At 46.2% G+C, this 15285-nt stretch overlaps 1 protein-coding gene across 1 annotated transcript in view; it reads right to left on the minus strand.

The window, feature by feature from the left end:
* Cpn1 (carboxypeptidase N subunit 1) overlaps positions 1 to 1280 on the minus strand; it is a 28869-nt gene extending 27589 nt beyond the window's left edge. The window contains exon 1 of the mRNA NM_053526.2: positions 862 to 1280. Within this exon, the coding sequence (NP_445978.1) occupies positions 862 to 1084 (223 nt within the window). The 5' untranslated portion in view covers positions 1085 to 1280. The remainder of the gene's footprint in view (positions 1 to 861) is intronic.
* Positions 1281 to 15285: the final 14005 nt, after the last annotated feature.

Below are 15285 nucleotides of genomic sequence, written 5' to 3' on the forward strand. Positions count from 1 at the left end.
TCATCAATATTTGAGCAGCTGACGAGACAAGGTAACTGCTCGTTACGCAACCAAGAAAGATGCCAGAGAGCTGTGTTGACTACACAGACGAAGAACTAAGAAAAAGTGACAGCGGGATTCCCTTTTACATTTGAGATGTAGGATGGATAATGTGACCGAAGGGACAGACGTCGACCGATGTAAATGCTAGGTCTCTGTGAGTGCTTCTGTCAGCTGATTGGTTGTTTTGAGATTTTTTTTTTTTTTTTTTTTTTTTGGAGCCGGGGACCGAACCCAGGGCCTTGCGCTTGCTAGGCAAGCGCTCTACCACTGAGCTAAATCCTCAACCCCGAGATTTTTTTTTTTTTTTAATATTTCCAGGCTGGTCATGAACTAATTTTTGAAGTGAACACAGATTGCTTTGGTAACAGAAGCAAACTAACAAGAAAGCAAGCCAATATCCCAATTCCCCAAACTCTCTCTAGGACACCACGTTGTTTCTGGAAGGGATCTACCTGGTCCCTCAGGAGAACTAGGACATTCTGCTATGTTCCCAAGTCGTTGGATTTTGATAGCGGGAGTGAGAGAAAAAGACCCAGGGTGTGAGGGAAAAGAGGGGAGGGTGGAGGGAACAGGAAGAAGACACCCTTTACCCATGGAGTTTTGAGCAAACAGAACTAGAAAAGAGGAATATGCTGGAGTGGCAGCTCCCCAGGGGCTAGGGAAGCTTGAGAACCAAGTGGTGCCAGCTGCCTTCTCGGCGGAGGAAGAGGTAATGTATTTGTATATAGAGAACTCCACTGTTGCTGCGACCTCGATCTCTGGGTTTGTAGAGGAAAGGAGTTCTTGGCCCAACACCCCCCAGAACAACTCGAGACTTACAGGGTTCATGGGTCCCAGGATAGTCGCTAAACTCCAGCACGTAGAGGTACCTCCCCTTCACGCTGCGCCCGATGTTGTAGAGCCGCGTGATGTCCGGGCATTGGTTGTGCACCTTGTACAGCGTCCGCACGAGGTCGTCGTAGCGGTGGTGACGAAAGGTCACCGGGGTAACAAACTTGGAGAGGAGGAGGAGGGGCAGGAAGGCTGAGGGCAGGTCTGGCATCTCGAGGAGCTTCTAAGCGGCTCTAAAATGTGCCTTCCCGCTCTCTCCAAGCAATCCTTTGCCTGTTGGGATCCAGAGTAGCCGCCTCGCACCCGCCGCACCTGCAGGAGGCTGGGGACCCGCCTCTGCTACACTGGGAATTATTTCTGTGGCCCCGGGATAGCCACGTTGCCCTCCGGACTCATTTCCCTTCCCCTCCTAAACCTGGAAAACCTTTTGGAAGGGTTCTGCGCATCTCCACTTTGGGAAGCTCTCTGATTCTGGCTTACTGATTAACTGGACTGTAAACAGGCTTCAAGAAACAGCTGCTTCTAACCCTTTGATTCCCAGGGGTTTTTAAGAGACTTGGCATGTGCTTGTTACAACTTACAAAAGGATCTGTCCGCCCCCTTCAATCCCTGTCCCCGGCCCCGTTCTGAAGCACCACTCTGTCTTCCCCGCTCAAAGATCTTAAAGATAAACAAGACCAATTGAGAAAAAGAGGCGTCTGCTTGGAGCCAACAATTAGAAATCACACATTTGATAATGTGTCCGTCAGTAATAAATAATTTGTAGCAAATGATAGGAAGTTCGGCGCCGGCATAAGAAAATGGCTTTCGGAGTAGCACTCTGATAGCTCAGGAAATTAGAATGAGACTTGGCAGTTGTGATTCCAGAAACTAAAACGTTTCTGCACAGCAGCGTATAGCCTACTGAACAGGAGGAAACGTCTGCCTGATATTCATCCAATAGAGGATTAATATCCAGAATTTAAAGAAGCTGGAATGCACTGGCACTCACTTATAATTCTAGCACGAAGAGGCTGGAGGATTGCTGTAAGTGTGAAGTCAGCCTGGTCTTCCAGGCCGGCCAGGGCTATCCCATTAGACCTTGTCTCAAAAAAAAAAAAAAAAAAAAAAAAAGCCTAAAGAGGAGCGAGGGGGGGTTAGCAGTGGAGCAAAGCTGCTCTCCAGAGGACCCAGGCTTCGGTTCTACACTCACACGGCAGCTCACAACTGCCTGTGACTCCAGTTCTGGGGAACCTGACAGCCTCCTCTGGCCTCCACAAATACCAGTTACAGACATGGGCACAAAACACCCGTACACATGGGATTCAAACATCAGCAACAGCAAAACTAAGCACAAGAACAGACGGCCCAACCAACGAGTGAAGGAGTCGAGCTGCCTTTCAAATCCAGATGGACAACATCTCTAATCATGAGGAAAATACAGATGAAAACAAGGTTGAAAGCCGGTCTCACACCAGCCAGAATGACCAACATCAGGAGAGCAGCAAATGCTGGTGATGACCCAGAGAAATGTCAGTTAATGCCCGGCCTTTATGGAAGCGAGTATGGGTTGTTGGTGGTGTTGTTTTAAATTAAATTAATTTAATTAAATTTAAATTTAAATTAAAAATAGGACTGCCGCATGACTTAGCCCTCACACTCTTGGATGTATGCACAAAGGGTTTTGTAAGTTGTAAGGGTTTCAGCACAGCTCAGTGAAACCTTTACACCTGTGTCTACGGCTCTGTTCGCAATAGTCATGTTCTGGAGCTAGCTGAGGTGCTCAGCAATGGATGGATGGATAAAAATGTGGCCTGCATCCACACAGTGGAATATTATTCAGCCATAAAGAATGAAATGTTATGGCTTTCGAGAAAGGAATGGAACGATGTTTAAGCGAGAAAGTCAGTTATATGGTTTTTCTTTTAAGTCATGTAGGGAATCTTTTAAAAAGATGTTAAATAGAAGGAGGTTATTAGAGAACAGGAAGGGAACTAGCTGGAGGTAGATGAGTGTGGGCAGTTAAATACAATTAAAATACTGTATGTATGAAATTTTCATACTCTCCTCCCAGCCCCCATTGTTTCATACACTAAGTACACACTAGTAAAAAATAGTCAAGAGATCAGACATTTTACCAAGGTACAAATGGTCAGCTTTTCAAAAAGTTCAGTATTCGTTATGAAAATCCAAGTTAAGACCAAGTGAGATATCACTTCATTTCCCCTAAAAGAACCATAATATAGAGGGATGCTCAGGGAAACCGGTGTGACAGCAGGGCCCTCGCACAGTGCTCATGGGAAAAATCAGGTAGTGCGGCCATTGTAGAAAACAGTTCAGGCTGGAGAGATGGCTCGGTGGTTAAGAGCACTGACTGGGGGTTGGGGATTTAGCTCAGTGGTAGAGCGCTTGCCTAGGAAGCGCAAGGCCCTGGGTTCGGTCCCCAGCTCCGAAAAAAAAGAACCAAAAAAAAAAAAAAAAAAAAAAACCACTGACTGATCTTCCAGAGGTCCTGAGTTCAATTCCCAGCAGCCATATGGTGGCTCACAACCATCTGTCATGGGATCCGATGCCCTCTTCCAGTGTGTCTGAAGACAGCTACAGTGTGCTCATACACATGAAATAAAAAAAAAAAAAAGATATGACTTCCATGTGAGCTCATATCCACACAGTTAAAAAAAAGAAAAGAAAACAGTTCAAACGTCTCTCGAAGGCTAAACATGCACTTTCTGTCGAGCCCAACAGTTCTACTCCTAGTTATTTACCCACGAGAAAGGAGACCTGCGTGAAAGCGAACAGTTGCCCTGCTCAGTGGAAACAGTTCAACGCGTCACACTATTGGATGTTGTTAGACAGTAGAAAGGAACAAAGTTCTGGCACCTTGTGTGCTGTGGATGTGCGTTAAGTGCTGTACCTCAGAGAGAGGCTGGATGAGAAAGGCTCCATCTTGTTTGAGTTCTTTCACATGAGCTGTTTCCAAAAGGCCAACATCAGTGTAGGGAAATGGGTGGTTGATTAGAGATTACCCATGGCTAGGCACGGGAGTGAGCAGTGACTGTAACCAGACACAAGATTTCCTTTTAGGGTCGTGAGAAGTTCTAAGACCAGGTATAGCAATGGTGGTGGTTGTACAACCAGAAATGTTCTAATACATATCCTTTAGAATTTAGATGCTTGCATGTCACATGAGGTCACAGGACAGCTTGTAGGAGTTGGTTCTCTCCCTGCACTGGATGTATTTTGGCATCAAAAGCAAATCATTAGTCTTGGCAGTAAGCATCTTCACCCACTGGGCCATCTCACTGACCTCGAACCCCATCCCACACACACATGCACCAAGGCACTCACACACATACACACATGCACACACGCACAAGCACACACAGAGGCACACTCGTACACACACACACACACACACACACACACACACACACACACACACATGACAGGGCTTCACTGTGTAGTCCTGGCTCCCCTCAGGTGCACAGAGATTCACCTGCCTCTCTCCCTCCATCACAAAACCTTTTCCTTCCAAGCAGCCATCATTGCCTGAACGCTGCTTCCCCGCGGAGTACAACCCTTGCTCCAGATCCTGCTGCGTCAGCCTCCTATCCGTAGTGCGCATGCCTTAACCTCGTGTCCTCACTATGGAGCTGGAAGGTGATAGGACGGAGCACAGGTTTGACTGGCCCACTGTTTCTGCCAGTGGCACTGCCCCCAGCTCCCCCCAGGAACCCCGTTGTGTGTGCCGTTTGTTGAGTGGATGCACAAACAGGTTCGCTCCCTGACTTCCCCTGTATCCTGATGCTCTGCCCTTAGCTAATACTGTGCTCTACAACCCACCCATACAGGTAACACTTCCCTCTTGGATCTGTTGTGTGAACAGCATACAACCTGACCAGTGTAGCTCAGAGATGACCCCCAGGGCGGGCCCAAGGTGTACCCCTGAATGTTACCGTCTACCTGCTGATAAAATGTCACAATTTTCTGGTGTGGTCTTGTCATCCTACACGGTAAAGGCAAGGATCCAGAGCTAACCACTATCATACACTTGCACTTGGGCTATGACAGTATCTACTGTCACCAGTGGGGGTGTGGCCTAGTGGCGCCCAGATAACCCAAATTCTTCCTCTAGGAAGACTCTCACCTGTCTGGGAAATATGTTGGTAGCTTTTCACTCATGTTAAGTAGATGGCCCCTGTTCTGTGGGAGAGGGAACCCCCGACTTTCTGTAGGAAATATTCCTCGTTATCGGATTATTAGGGTTGAAGTTGGGACAGTTTCCACTGAATCCCACAGTATGAGAGTGTGTGCTTTGAAGCTCCTGGTCCCACAATGTACCTCAAATCCCCTAGAAGAGAAACATGAACATCAAGGGTCAAAGGTTGGATTTGAAATCTAACTTCACTTCCTCTCTTGGGTCGTTTGACCTTGGGGAAAACTACTTCTCTAGACTTCAGTTTCCTTCTGCATAGCATGGGAAAATACAGCCCCTCCCTCCTGGGTTGTCCTGTCAATCACAAGACGATGGGTGTAAGGCCCTTTGTGGAGCCTGGCATGTACCAGGTGCCCAGTAAATGGCAGACAGAGAAATGGCTACAGCAGCAACATCGTGAAGCGTCTGGTCTAGTCTGCGTCTCATACTCGGTGATGGAGTAGTCCACCATGCATTCCACAACTGTGGACACTGCACTGCGAGCCAAAGGCACGTGGTGCCATTTTCCACCGAGAACAGACCAACGGAGAGCCCTGCATGTGTGGTATTTATAAGCCATAGATACAGCCACAGTCAACTGTGGAAAAAGCAGTCTCTAGTCTCCCAATGAATGAATGGGTTCACATCATTTAGGGTTTTTTGCGGGGGGCGGGGTTGGGAGTGATGGTTCAGGAAGGGTTGTTGAAGGGTGTTCAGGGGTTATTTTTTTTTAGAGTTCTGTCCCTTTTTGTAGCAGGCACAGGGCATAATAAAGTTGTCTATGACCTAATTCCTGACCTGTAAGGATGTTCAATGTGCTCAGTGTGTGACATCCTGGTTTTTTGTTTTATTTTATTTTGTTTTGTTTTTCACCCAGCTTGGACTCCAAGCTTGGGTTTTCAAGGCTCTCTCTAAACAGCTTTCTCTTCCCCAGATAGCAGTCCCCAGCACTCCGCCCCCACACCGCCTGTGTCAGTCTACCTCTGTTTCCACAGTGGTTTTGTATAAACTGTGGAGTGCTGTGTGTGTGAACTCTGCAGCTTACTGTGTGGGTGAGATGTTTTCTCTTTTGCTTGTTCTTCCGGGACGTCAGTGGCGATCTGTTGAAATTTGAAGGTGCCACCTTTCCCTCTACAGCTGATCCTCTGGGAAAAGGGCACCCCCGGTTGCCAGTCAAAAACACTGACACCATTCCAGCCCCTAAACCCTCTGTGTAGTCTGCCTGGAGGTATTCACTGGTGTCCCTTACCCTCCCCATCAAGACTATTTACTTTGTTCTGATTCAGCCTTACCTGGATCATGGCAACCGCCTGCCACCTATCTTGTGTCCAGGGCTCCACTTCCACCTACTCGACCATGCTCCCTGAATATCTTTCCACTGTGCGAACGCTTAACTCTTCACTCTCCCAAGTCCAGAATCCTTTACCTAGCAGGGACCTTCCAGGACCCAGACTGTGCTGCCTTTCCACCATCAAACTTGACTCCCTTGCAATAGCCTACGTCTTGCAAGCCTTTAAAATCCTGTGTGAGTTTGTATTGCTTGTCTCTCTCTACTTGGAAGTTGGCAGACACCAACTTATTCATTTATTATATATAAGTACACTGTAGCTGTCTCCAGACACACCAGAAGAGGGCATCGGATCCCATTACAGATGGTTGTGAGCCATCATGTGGTTGCTGGGATTTGAACTCAGGACCTCTGGAAGAGCAGTCGGTGCTCTTAACCGCTGAGCCATCTCTCCAGCCCCAGACACCAACTTATATGTGTAAAACATAAACTCAAGTAGTGTTTTCTGAAAGCTTGCCCTGTCATTTTCCTGGTCACTGTCCTTGCCTGTTGCGTCCACGGCACTCTGGGCATACTTCAATGTCCTTTACTCATCTTCTGCCACTGAGGTTCTCTCTTCTATCTCTTGTATTCTGTTGGTGATGCTTGCATCTGTGACTCCTCTTCTCTCTCCAGGACTGTCTCCCTTAGAGTTTTCTTTAATGATTCTATTTATATTTTTAAATCCTAGACGGTCTTGTTAAATTCCTTCACCTGTTTGATGGTGTTCACCTCTATTTCTTTAAGGGATTTATGTGTTTCCTCTTTAAGGGGGTTCTACTTGTTTACTTGTGCTCTTCTGTATTTCTTTAAGGGAGTTATCTGTGTCCTTCTTATATTTTTGGTTGTGAGCCTAGCCTTTAACGGCTGAGCCATCTCTCCAGCCCATCTGTGTCCTTCTTAAAGTCCTTTATCATCTTCATAAAATGAGAGTTTAGATCAGAATCTTGCTTCATAGGTGTGTTGTGGTATCCAGGACTTGCTGTGGTGGGAGAACTGGGTTCTGATGTTGCCAAGTCAAATTGGTATCTGTTGCTTATGCTCTTGTGCTTGCCTCTGGCCATCTGGTTATCTCTGGTGTTTTGTGGCCTCCCTGCTTCTGACTGGAGCCTGTCTTTCCTGTAAGCCTGTGATTCTGTGATCCTCTGATCCTGGGGAGTCGAGCTACAACTGGGGTGTCAGCTGTGTAGGATTAGGTCCAGTGTTGAGGCACTAAGTGACCCCAAAACTTCTAACAGAGAGCTCCTACAGCTGATAAACAACTTTAGCAAAGTGGCTGGATATAAAATGAACTCAAACAATTCAGTAGCCTTCCTTTACTCAAAGGATAAAAGGGCTGAGAAAGAAATTAGGGAAACAACACTTTTCACAATAGTCACAAGTAATATAAAATATCTTGGTGTGACTCTAACCAAGCAAGTGAAAGATCTGTATGACAAGAACTTCAAATCCCTGAAGAAAGAAATTGAAGCAGACCTCAGAAGATGGAAAGATCTCCAATGCTCATGGATTGCAGGATTAATATAGTAAAAATGGCCATCTTACCAAAAGCAATCTACAGATTCAATGTAGTCCCCATCCGAATTCCAACTCAATTCTTCATAGAGTTAGGGAAAAAAACCAATTCTCAAATTCATTTAGAATAACAAAAAATCTAGGATAGTGAAAACTATTTTCAACAATAAAAGAACTAGAACTTCTGGGGGAATCACCATCCCTGACCTCAAGCTATACTACAGAGCAATAGTGATAAAAAACAAAAACAAAAGCAAACAAAAAACAAACAACAAAAACCCGACAGGGTATTGGTACAGAGACAGGCAGATACTTCAATGGAATAAAATTAATACACCAGAAATGAATCCACATAACTATGGTCACTTGATCTTTGACAAAGAAGCTAAAACCATCCAATGGAAAAAAGACAGAATTTTCAACAAATGGTGCTGGTTCAACTGGTCGTCTGCATATAGAAAAATGCAAATTGATCCATTCTTATCTCCTTGTACAAAGCTCAAGTCCAACTGGATCAAGGACCTCCACCTAAAACTAGATATTCTGGATCTAATAAAAGAGAAAGTAGGGAAGAGCCTCAAATACTTGGGTACAGGAGAAAACTTCCTGAACAGAACACCAATGGCTTACGCTTTAAGATCAACAATCAGCAAATGGGACCTCATAAAATTGAAAAGCTTCTCTAAGGCAAAGAATACTGTCATTAGGACAAAATGGCAACCAACAGATTGGGAAAAGATCTTTACCAACCCTACATCCTATAGAGGGCTAATATCAAAAATATACAAAGAACTCAAGAGTAGACTCCAGAGAACCAAACAACCCATTTAAAAAGTGGAGTACAGAGCTAAAAAGAAATTTCTCAACCAAGGAATCTCGAATGGCTGAGAAGCACCTAAAGAAATGTTCAGCATCCTTAGTCATCAGGGAAATGCAAATCAAAACAACCCTGAGATTCTACCTCACACTAATCCGAATGGCTAAGATCAAAAACACAAGTGTCAGCAGATGTTGGAGAGGATGTGGAGAAAGAGGAACAATCCTTCATTACTGGTGGGACTGCAAGCTGATAAAACTACTTTGGAAATCAGTCTGGTGGTTCCTGAAAAAATTGGAAATAGTTCTTCCTGAGGACCCAGATACACCTCTCCTGGGCATATACCCAAAAGATGCTCCAACATATAACAGGGACATATGCTCCACTATGTTCATAGCAACCTTATTTATAAGAGACATAGCTGGAAAAAAAACCAGGATATCCTCAACAGAAGAATGGATATAGAAAACATGATACATATACACAATGGAGGACTATGTAGTGATTAAAAACAATGACTGTGAAATTCACAGGCAAATGGATGGAACTAGAAAATATCATCCTAAGTGAGGTAACCCAGACACAAAAGAACCCACATGGTGTGCACTCACTAGTAAGTGGGTATTAGCCCAAAGGCCAACAATGCCCATAATACAACCCACAGACCATATGGAGCATAGACGGAAGGAAGACCAGGGTGTGGATGCTTCAGTCCTGCATTGAGGGGGAACAGGAGGATTGTGGGAGGTGGAGGGAAAGGGGAATGAGGGAGGGAAAAAGGAGGGGGAGGAAATGAAGATCCAGTATCAGGATCTGGAGATGTGAGGGAGGCACAGAGGGTCAGGAAATCAAAAATAGGTAGCAAGGGGGATGAGGAACTGGGGATAGCCACCAGAGGGTCCCAGACACCAAGGAAACGTGAGGCTCCCAGGACCCAATGGGGATGACTTTTGCCAAAGTGAGCAGAGAAGGGGGAGATAGGCACAGCCCCTGGTTGAAGGATGGGGACACCCACCCATCTCAAAGTTTTTAACCCAGAAATGTTCCTGTCCAAAGGAAGAACAGGGACAAAAAATGGAACAGAGACTGAAGGAAGGACCTACCAGGAACTGCCCCACCTGGGGATCCATCATGTCTGCAGAATCAAGCCAACACGGTTGCCGTGGTCAAGAGGTGCTTGCTGACAGGAACCTAGTGTGGCAGTTCCTGAGGAAGTCTGGCCAGCAACTGACCAATGCTGATGTGGATGCTTGGAGCCAACCATCAGATGGAGCTCAGGAAACCTGATGGGGCAGCTGGTAGACGGATTGCAGGAGCAGAGGGAGATTGCAACCCTATTGGAAGAACAACATAGGCTGGCCTGACTACCCAGTTCTCCCTCGGCCTAGACCACCAATCAAGGAGTGTACCTGGAGGGATCTATGGCTCCAGATACTTATGTAACAGAGGATGGCCTTGCCTGACAGCAACGGGAGGGGAGGCCCTTGGTCCTGGGGAGGCTTGGTGCCCCAGTGTAGGGGGATACTGGAGCAATGCGGCAGGAGAGTGTGGGTGGGGGAGCACTCTCATACGGGAAAAGAGGAGGGGGAAGGGAGAGGGGGGATGTGCTATGAGGGCTGGTAAAGTGGGATATCATTTGATATGTAAATGAATGGAATGATTAATTTTAAAAAAGCATTAAAGAGCAAGGAGTTTCTCCTTGCTTTACATGGGTCGAGTTGGCCTCAGAGCAGAATGAAAAATAACCATGTAGAAGTTTAGAATTGGAGGTTTTCCCACATGGCTCCTCTAACCCACCTCCCAAGATTGTGGCCATTGGTCCGGTGGCCTCAGACTGCTCTCTGGCCAATAGAAAGCTTGCATGATGTGGACTCTGAATCTGTCTACCAGGCTTGCCTAACTTGTAAATAGTCTGTACTGCAGGGATCTTCTCCGCCAGGAGTGAAGTGCTTCTTTCTGACTTTGGGGCAGCGAGTGTGATGTGTGTTTGCTGATGTGACTCAGCGAGGCTCTCGGGGCATCAGGCAGAAGGTTTACTGGAAACCAGGACCATGGCTCTAATGATCTGGCCACCTGAGTGGTAGGGGCCATTGCATGCCAGACTCTATTAACCGAATCGGGTAGATGGATCTTGTTGGTTCTAAGAGGCTGTTTGTTTGGCATTTTAATAACCAAATAGTTTTGCCTCCCTCTGCTCAGAGAAATGAAGTTTTCTAACAAGAAAGTATAAAACAGAGATCAAAATTGTTCAGAAGCCTCTGTGGTTAAGGAATGGATTAAAGGACCACGTGGGTCATTAATGTGACCATAGCAATGTCCTAAAGAGTCCTGGCCTCTAAGGAAGGTGCTCCCTACAAACCATACTGGATTTGGTTTATATGCCTAGATTGAGAGCATTTGGATTCTAAGGAAACTAAGGGTTCAGGAGCAACAAGCGGCAGTGCCAAAGGAGAGTTGGCGGGGACACGTCCCTTCCCTCTGACTGAACACAGCAGAGCCTGGTTCAGGCCTCCTGCTGATATCCAGTCCTTTACAATTAGAGAACTAAGGCCAGATGAATGGGGTGGCATGCATCTTTAATCCCAACACCCAGAAGGCTGAGGCAGGAGAATCAAATATTCGGGACAAGCCTGGACTTTATGTTAACACACACACACACACACACACACACACACACACACACACACACACACACACACACACACAGGTAGGCACAGAGAGACCCAAGTGACACTGTGTGACTTTGCCCCAAGTTATTTTTGATTGGTTAATAAAGATGCCGATGTCAGACAAGACATAGATTGGGGTCTAGGGTTTCTGGGCTTAGGAGTTGGAGGAGAACCATGGGGTAGGAAGAAGAAGGTAAAGGAGGAAGGAGAAGCTGCCATGGGGTAGGCGAGTCATAAAAATGTGGCCCTGAGGGCTGGCCAATTGGAGTCAAGAGCAGCCCAGATGAACCATAGTAAATAACAATTTGGGGTTATCGATAGGAAAGTAGACTCTAAACATGGAGGTGGGTATCTGCCCCACTGTAGTGCTGATTAAAGCTTCTTGTAAATATAAAGAACAGAATGATCAAGGTGGGGTAGAAACCCCAGATTGGGATTAAAATTTTCTACAACAGAGAAGACCAGTGTCTCCTGACTTGATCGAGAAGATCTGTGGAATGGATCTCTGGAAGTTCATTCAGTGGATTAGGACCACAGTCCTCTTGGCTATATGATGAAGTGGTTTCCTCTCTAGTGGGCTGGAGGGCAGGGTGGGAAGCCCACAGCCTTTCTTGTCAGAGGCTGGGTTTAAGCCTGAGATCTGGGTAAGCGGGATCAATTCTTTATCCTCTGAGCATCAGGGTTTTCACCTGATGTATCTCACAGCACTGGAGGAAAGCAGGAAGGACAATGCCTTGCTTAACGAGTGTTAGATGCTGTTTGTGACAGACCCACACCTCCCCGTGGGAGAATGCTTTCAGAATCTCTTCAAGATGTCATGATGTGTCACAGGATGTTCTTTGGAGCTAAGAGATGCTGTAAATTTATATAATAAAAGTAACTATATATAGCCTCATCGTTATCCCTGACTCACAGACAGAGCCCGCGGTTTGAACTGCCTTGCCATTTCTTCTTTGCTCTGCTCTGATGCTTTCTCATGAGCAGTTAGGGCAGACAGAAACGAAGAAACCAAGGAGAAGAAAGAGAGGGGAAGGGACAGCAGAAGAGTCAGCTTGGTACAGGGGAGTGCTCGGGGAGGGGATTCAAGTCAGAGAAAGAAGAGAGGTCGAGGCAGGAGGGAGGTGACATTCTGGGCCATGAGAGATGTCCACAGGGACTTTTACAGTTTAGTTTTGCAATATGCATGGTTGTTCTTCCCTTCTCTCTGCTCAAGGAATCTTCAGTGAAAGTCTCTACTGCACACGCGCGCGCACGCACGCACACCTACACCCCGCAGGCTTACAATGGGAAGCTATAGGTCTTCTTTAGGTATATTTCTTGGGTGGCTATTCAACCTGTTTGTTGAGATAAGGTCTCCCATGGCCTAAAACTCACAAATTTAGGTTAGACTGGGTGGCCAGCAAATTTGAGGAATCTGCCTGAGTCTGCCTCTCCAGAATTGCTGTCACAATCCTATCAGTACACCTCGATTCTTCTTTTTTAAAACAATGCAACCTGACCGCAGTTTCTCCTCCTTCAACTTATCCAGTCTCCCTACTTCCCCCCACCCCTGCACACATGTCCCCTCTTCCAAATCCACTCCTCCTCCATTTCCCTTCAGAAAAGAGCAGGCCTCCCAGGGATATCAAGGGAACACAGCGTAACAAACTACAGTAAGACTTGTCGCCAACGCTCACATCAAGGCTGGGTGAAGCAACCCAGGGGGAGGAGAAGGGTCCCAGGAGACATCCCATCCCCACTCTCTGGAGTTCTACAAAAGCACCAGGCTAAGGACCATAAGATATTTGCAGAGGGTCCAGCACAGAGCCATGCAGGTTCACGATTGTCCCTTCTGTGAGCCCCTGTGAGTCTTACTTAGTTGATTCTGTGTGCCATGTTCTCCTAGTGTCTTCAAACCCCCTGGCTCCTACAATTCTTTCTCTCCCCTTTCAGGGGTTCTCTGAGGGCCAAGAGGAGGGTCCCTATGGGCTGGCTGGTGCCCTCTCCCTCTCCCTCTCCCTCTCCCTCCCCTCCCCCTCCCCTCCCCCTTCCCCTCTCCCCTCTCTCCCTAATACATCTGGCTTCTTAATATGGGCTTTTGAGTTCAAACTCAGGTCCCCATGATTGCATTGCCAGCATTTTACCAATTGGTCTATTTACACCTTGAAGCAAATTTTGTGCTTTAAGAAAAAAAAGTATCAAAAATCATGTATATACCACAAAATAAATGTAATTAAAAAAACCCTTCTGTCTTAAAGATTGACTAGCAAAAAAGAGAAAGGCTTTGTGCTTGCTCATTTCTTTTGTTTTGAGATAGGGTCTCTCTATAAAGCCCTGGCTGTCCTAGAACTCACCCTGTAGACCAGACTGGCCTGAAACTCAGAGATCCACCTGCCTCTGCCTCCTGAGTGCTGGGATTAAAGATGTGAGCCAGCCAGAGAGATGGCTCAGTGGTTAAGAGCACTGACAGCTATTCTAGATGTCCTGAGTTCAACTCCCAGCAACCACATGGTGGCTCACAACCATCTGTAATGGGATCTGATGCCCTCTTCTGGTGTGTCTGAAGACAGTGACAGTGTACTTACATATAATACATAAATAAATGTTTTAAAAAGATTTAAATATGTGCGCCACCATATCTGGTGAAAAAGTATTTTGTTTGCATATCAATGGTGAGGTCTAGTTAAAGCAAATGAAAGACTTGATCTCAGGAAACTCAGCAGGCTGATTCCAAATGTCCAAGTGCATGGGAAGAGAAGAATCTTCCTGAAAAGAGGCAAAATTCCCAGGAGTTGCAAAAAATGGAGTAGGGTAGGAGGAAGGTGAGGGGTGCTTAATGTCCATCACAATAATGGTCTGGTATGGTGCTTTTGGGGTGATCCCAAATCCCAGCATTCAGAGAGGAGTGGGGTAGGGAGGGTGGGGACAGGAGGATCGGAGTTCAAGGTCATTGTTTACCACATCATTCACCAGTTTGAAGCCTAACTGAGCTTCCTGAGGACCTATCACAACAAACAAAAAGAATACCCACAAAGCCACATCAGCTCCAGAGGGAGCGGTTCTGAAATCCTCACCTCTAAAGCTAAAATACCTCAGGTGCACACTTTCCACACACGGCAGCATTTACCGGCTTCACCACTGAGAAGCACCATTTCCGGGACGTTTGTGGACATTTGCATTATGGTGCAACCTTCACTAATCACACCCAGCTAGAACACTTTCTCTTCCTCAGTGAAACCTGATACCGTTCCATTGTCCCTTCCCACCAGGTAACCCCTTAGCCTAGTCTGTCTACTGCCTTAAGTACTTCAAGTAAGTGAAATCAGATTTGTGCTTTTGCCACGGTCTTGTTCTTTAATGCCCTGGAGGTTCTTCTGTGTAGTATGTATCAGAATCTATTCCCCTTTAAAGACAGAAAGCAGTCGATTGCATGCATGTGATACATTGTATCTATCTGTGTTTCTGCTGATGAACATTTCTGCTGCTTCCACCTTTTGCTGTTGGGAATAAAGCTGCTGTGAGCATGGGCATGTGTTAGTATCTCTCCACACCCTCAGGTTTAACACCTTTGGTTATATGCCTAGAAACTCCACTCTACTTTTAAAAATAAGATACAAGATAGAGCCTAATAATGGTTTTCTTTTTAAACCGTTGGTTCCTTTTTTAGATTTTATGTGTACCTGTGAGTGCCTACATGCATGTCTGTGTACCATGTACACACCTACTGCCCCAAGAAGCCATCACATTCCCTGGAATGTGGGTTCCAGGCAGCTGTGAGTTTCCATGAGGGAGCTGGGAACTGGGCGTGGGTTCTCTGAAGAGTGGCATGTGTTCTTAACCACTGAGCCATCTCATCAGCTCCAGATTTCATTTTCCACAGAGGGCTCTTAGGTTCACAGCAAACTTGAGCAGAAGACAGTTTTCTGTATAC

The sequence above is a fragment of the Rattus norvegicus genome, chromosome 1, assembly GCF_021556685.1.
Source record: "Rattus norvegicus strain SHRSP/BbbUtx chromosome 1, alternate assembly SHRSP_T2T, whole genome shotgun sequence".
Lineage (NCBI taxonomy): Eukaryota > Metazoa > Chordata > Mammalia > Rodentia > Muridae > Rattus > Rattus norvegicus.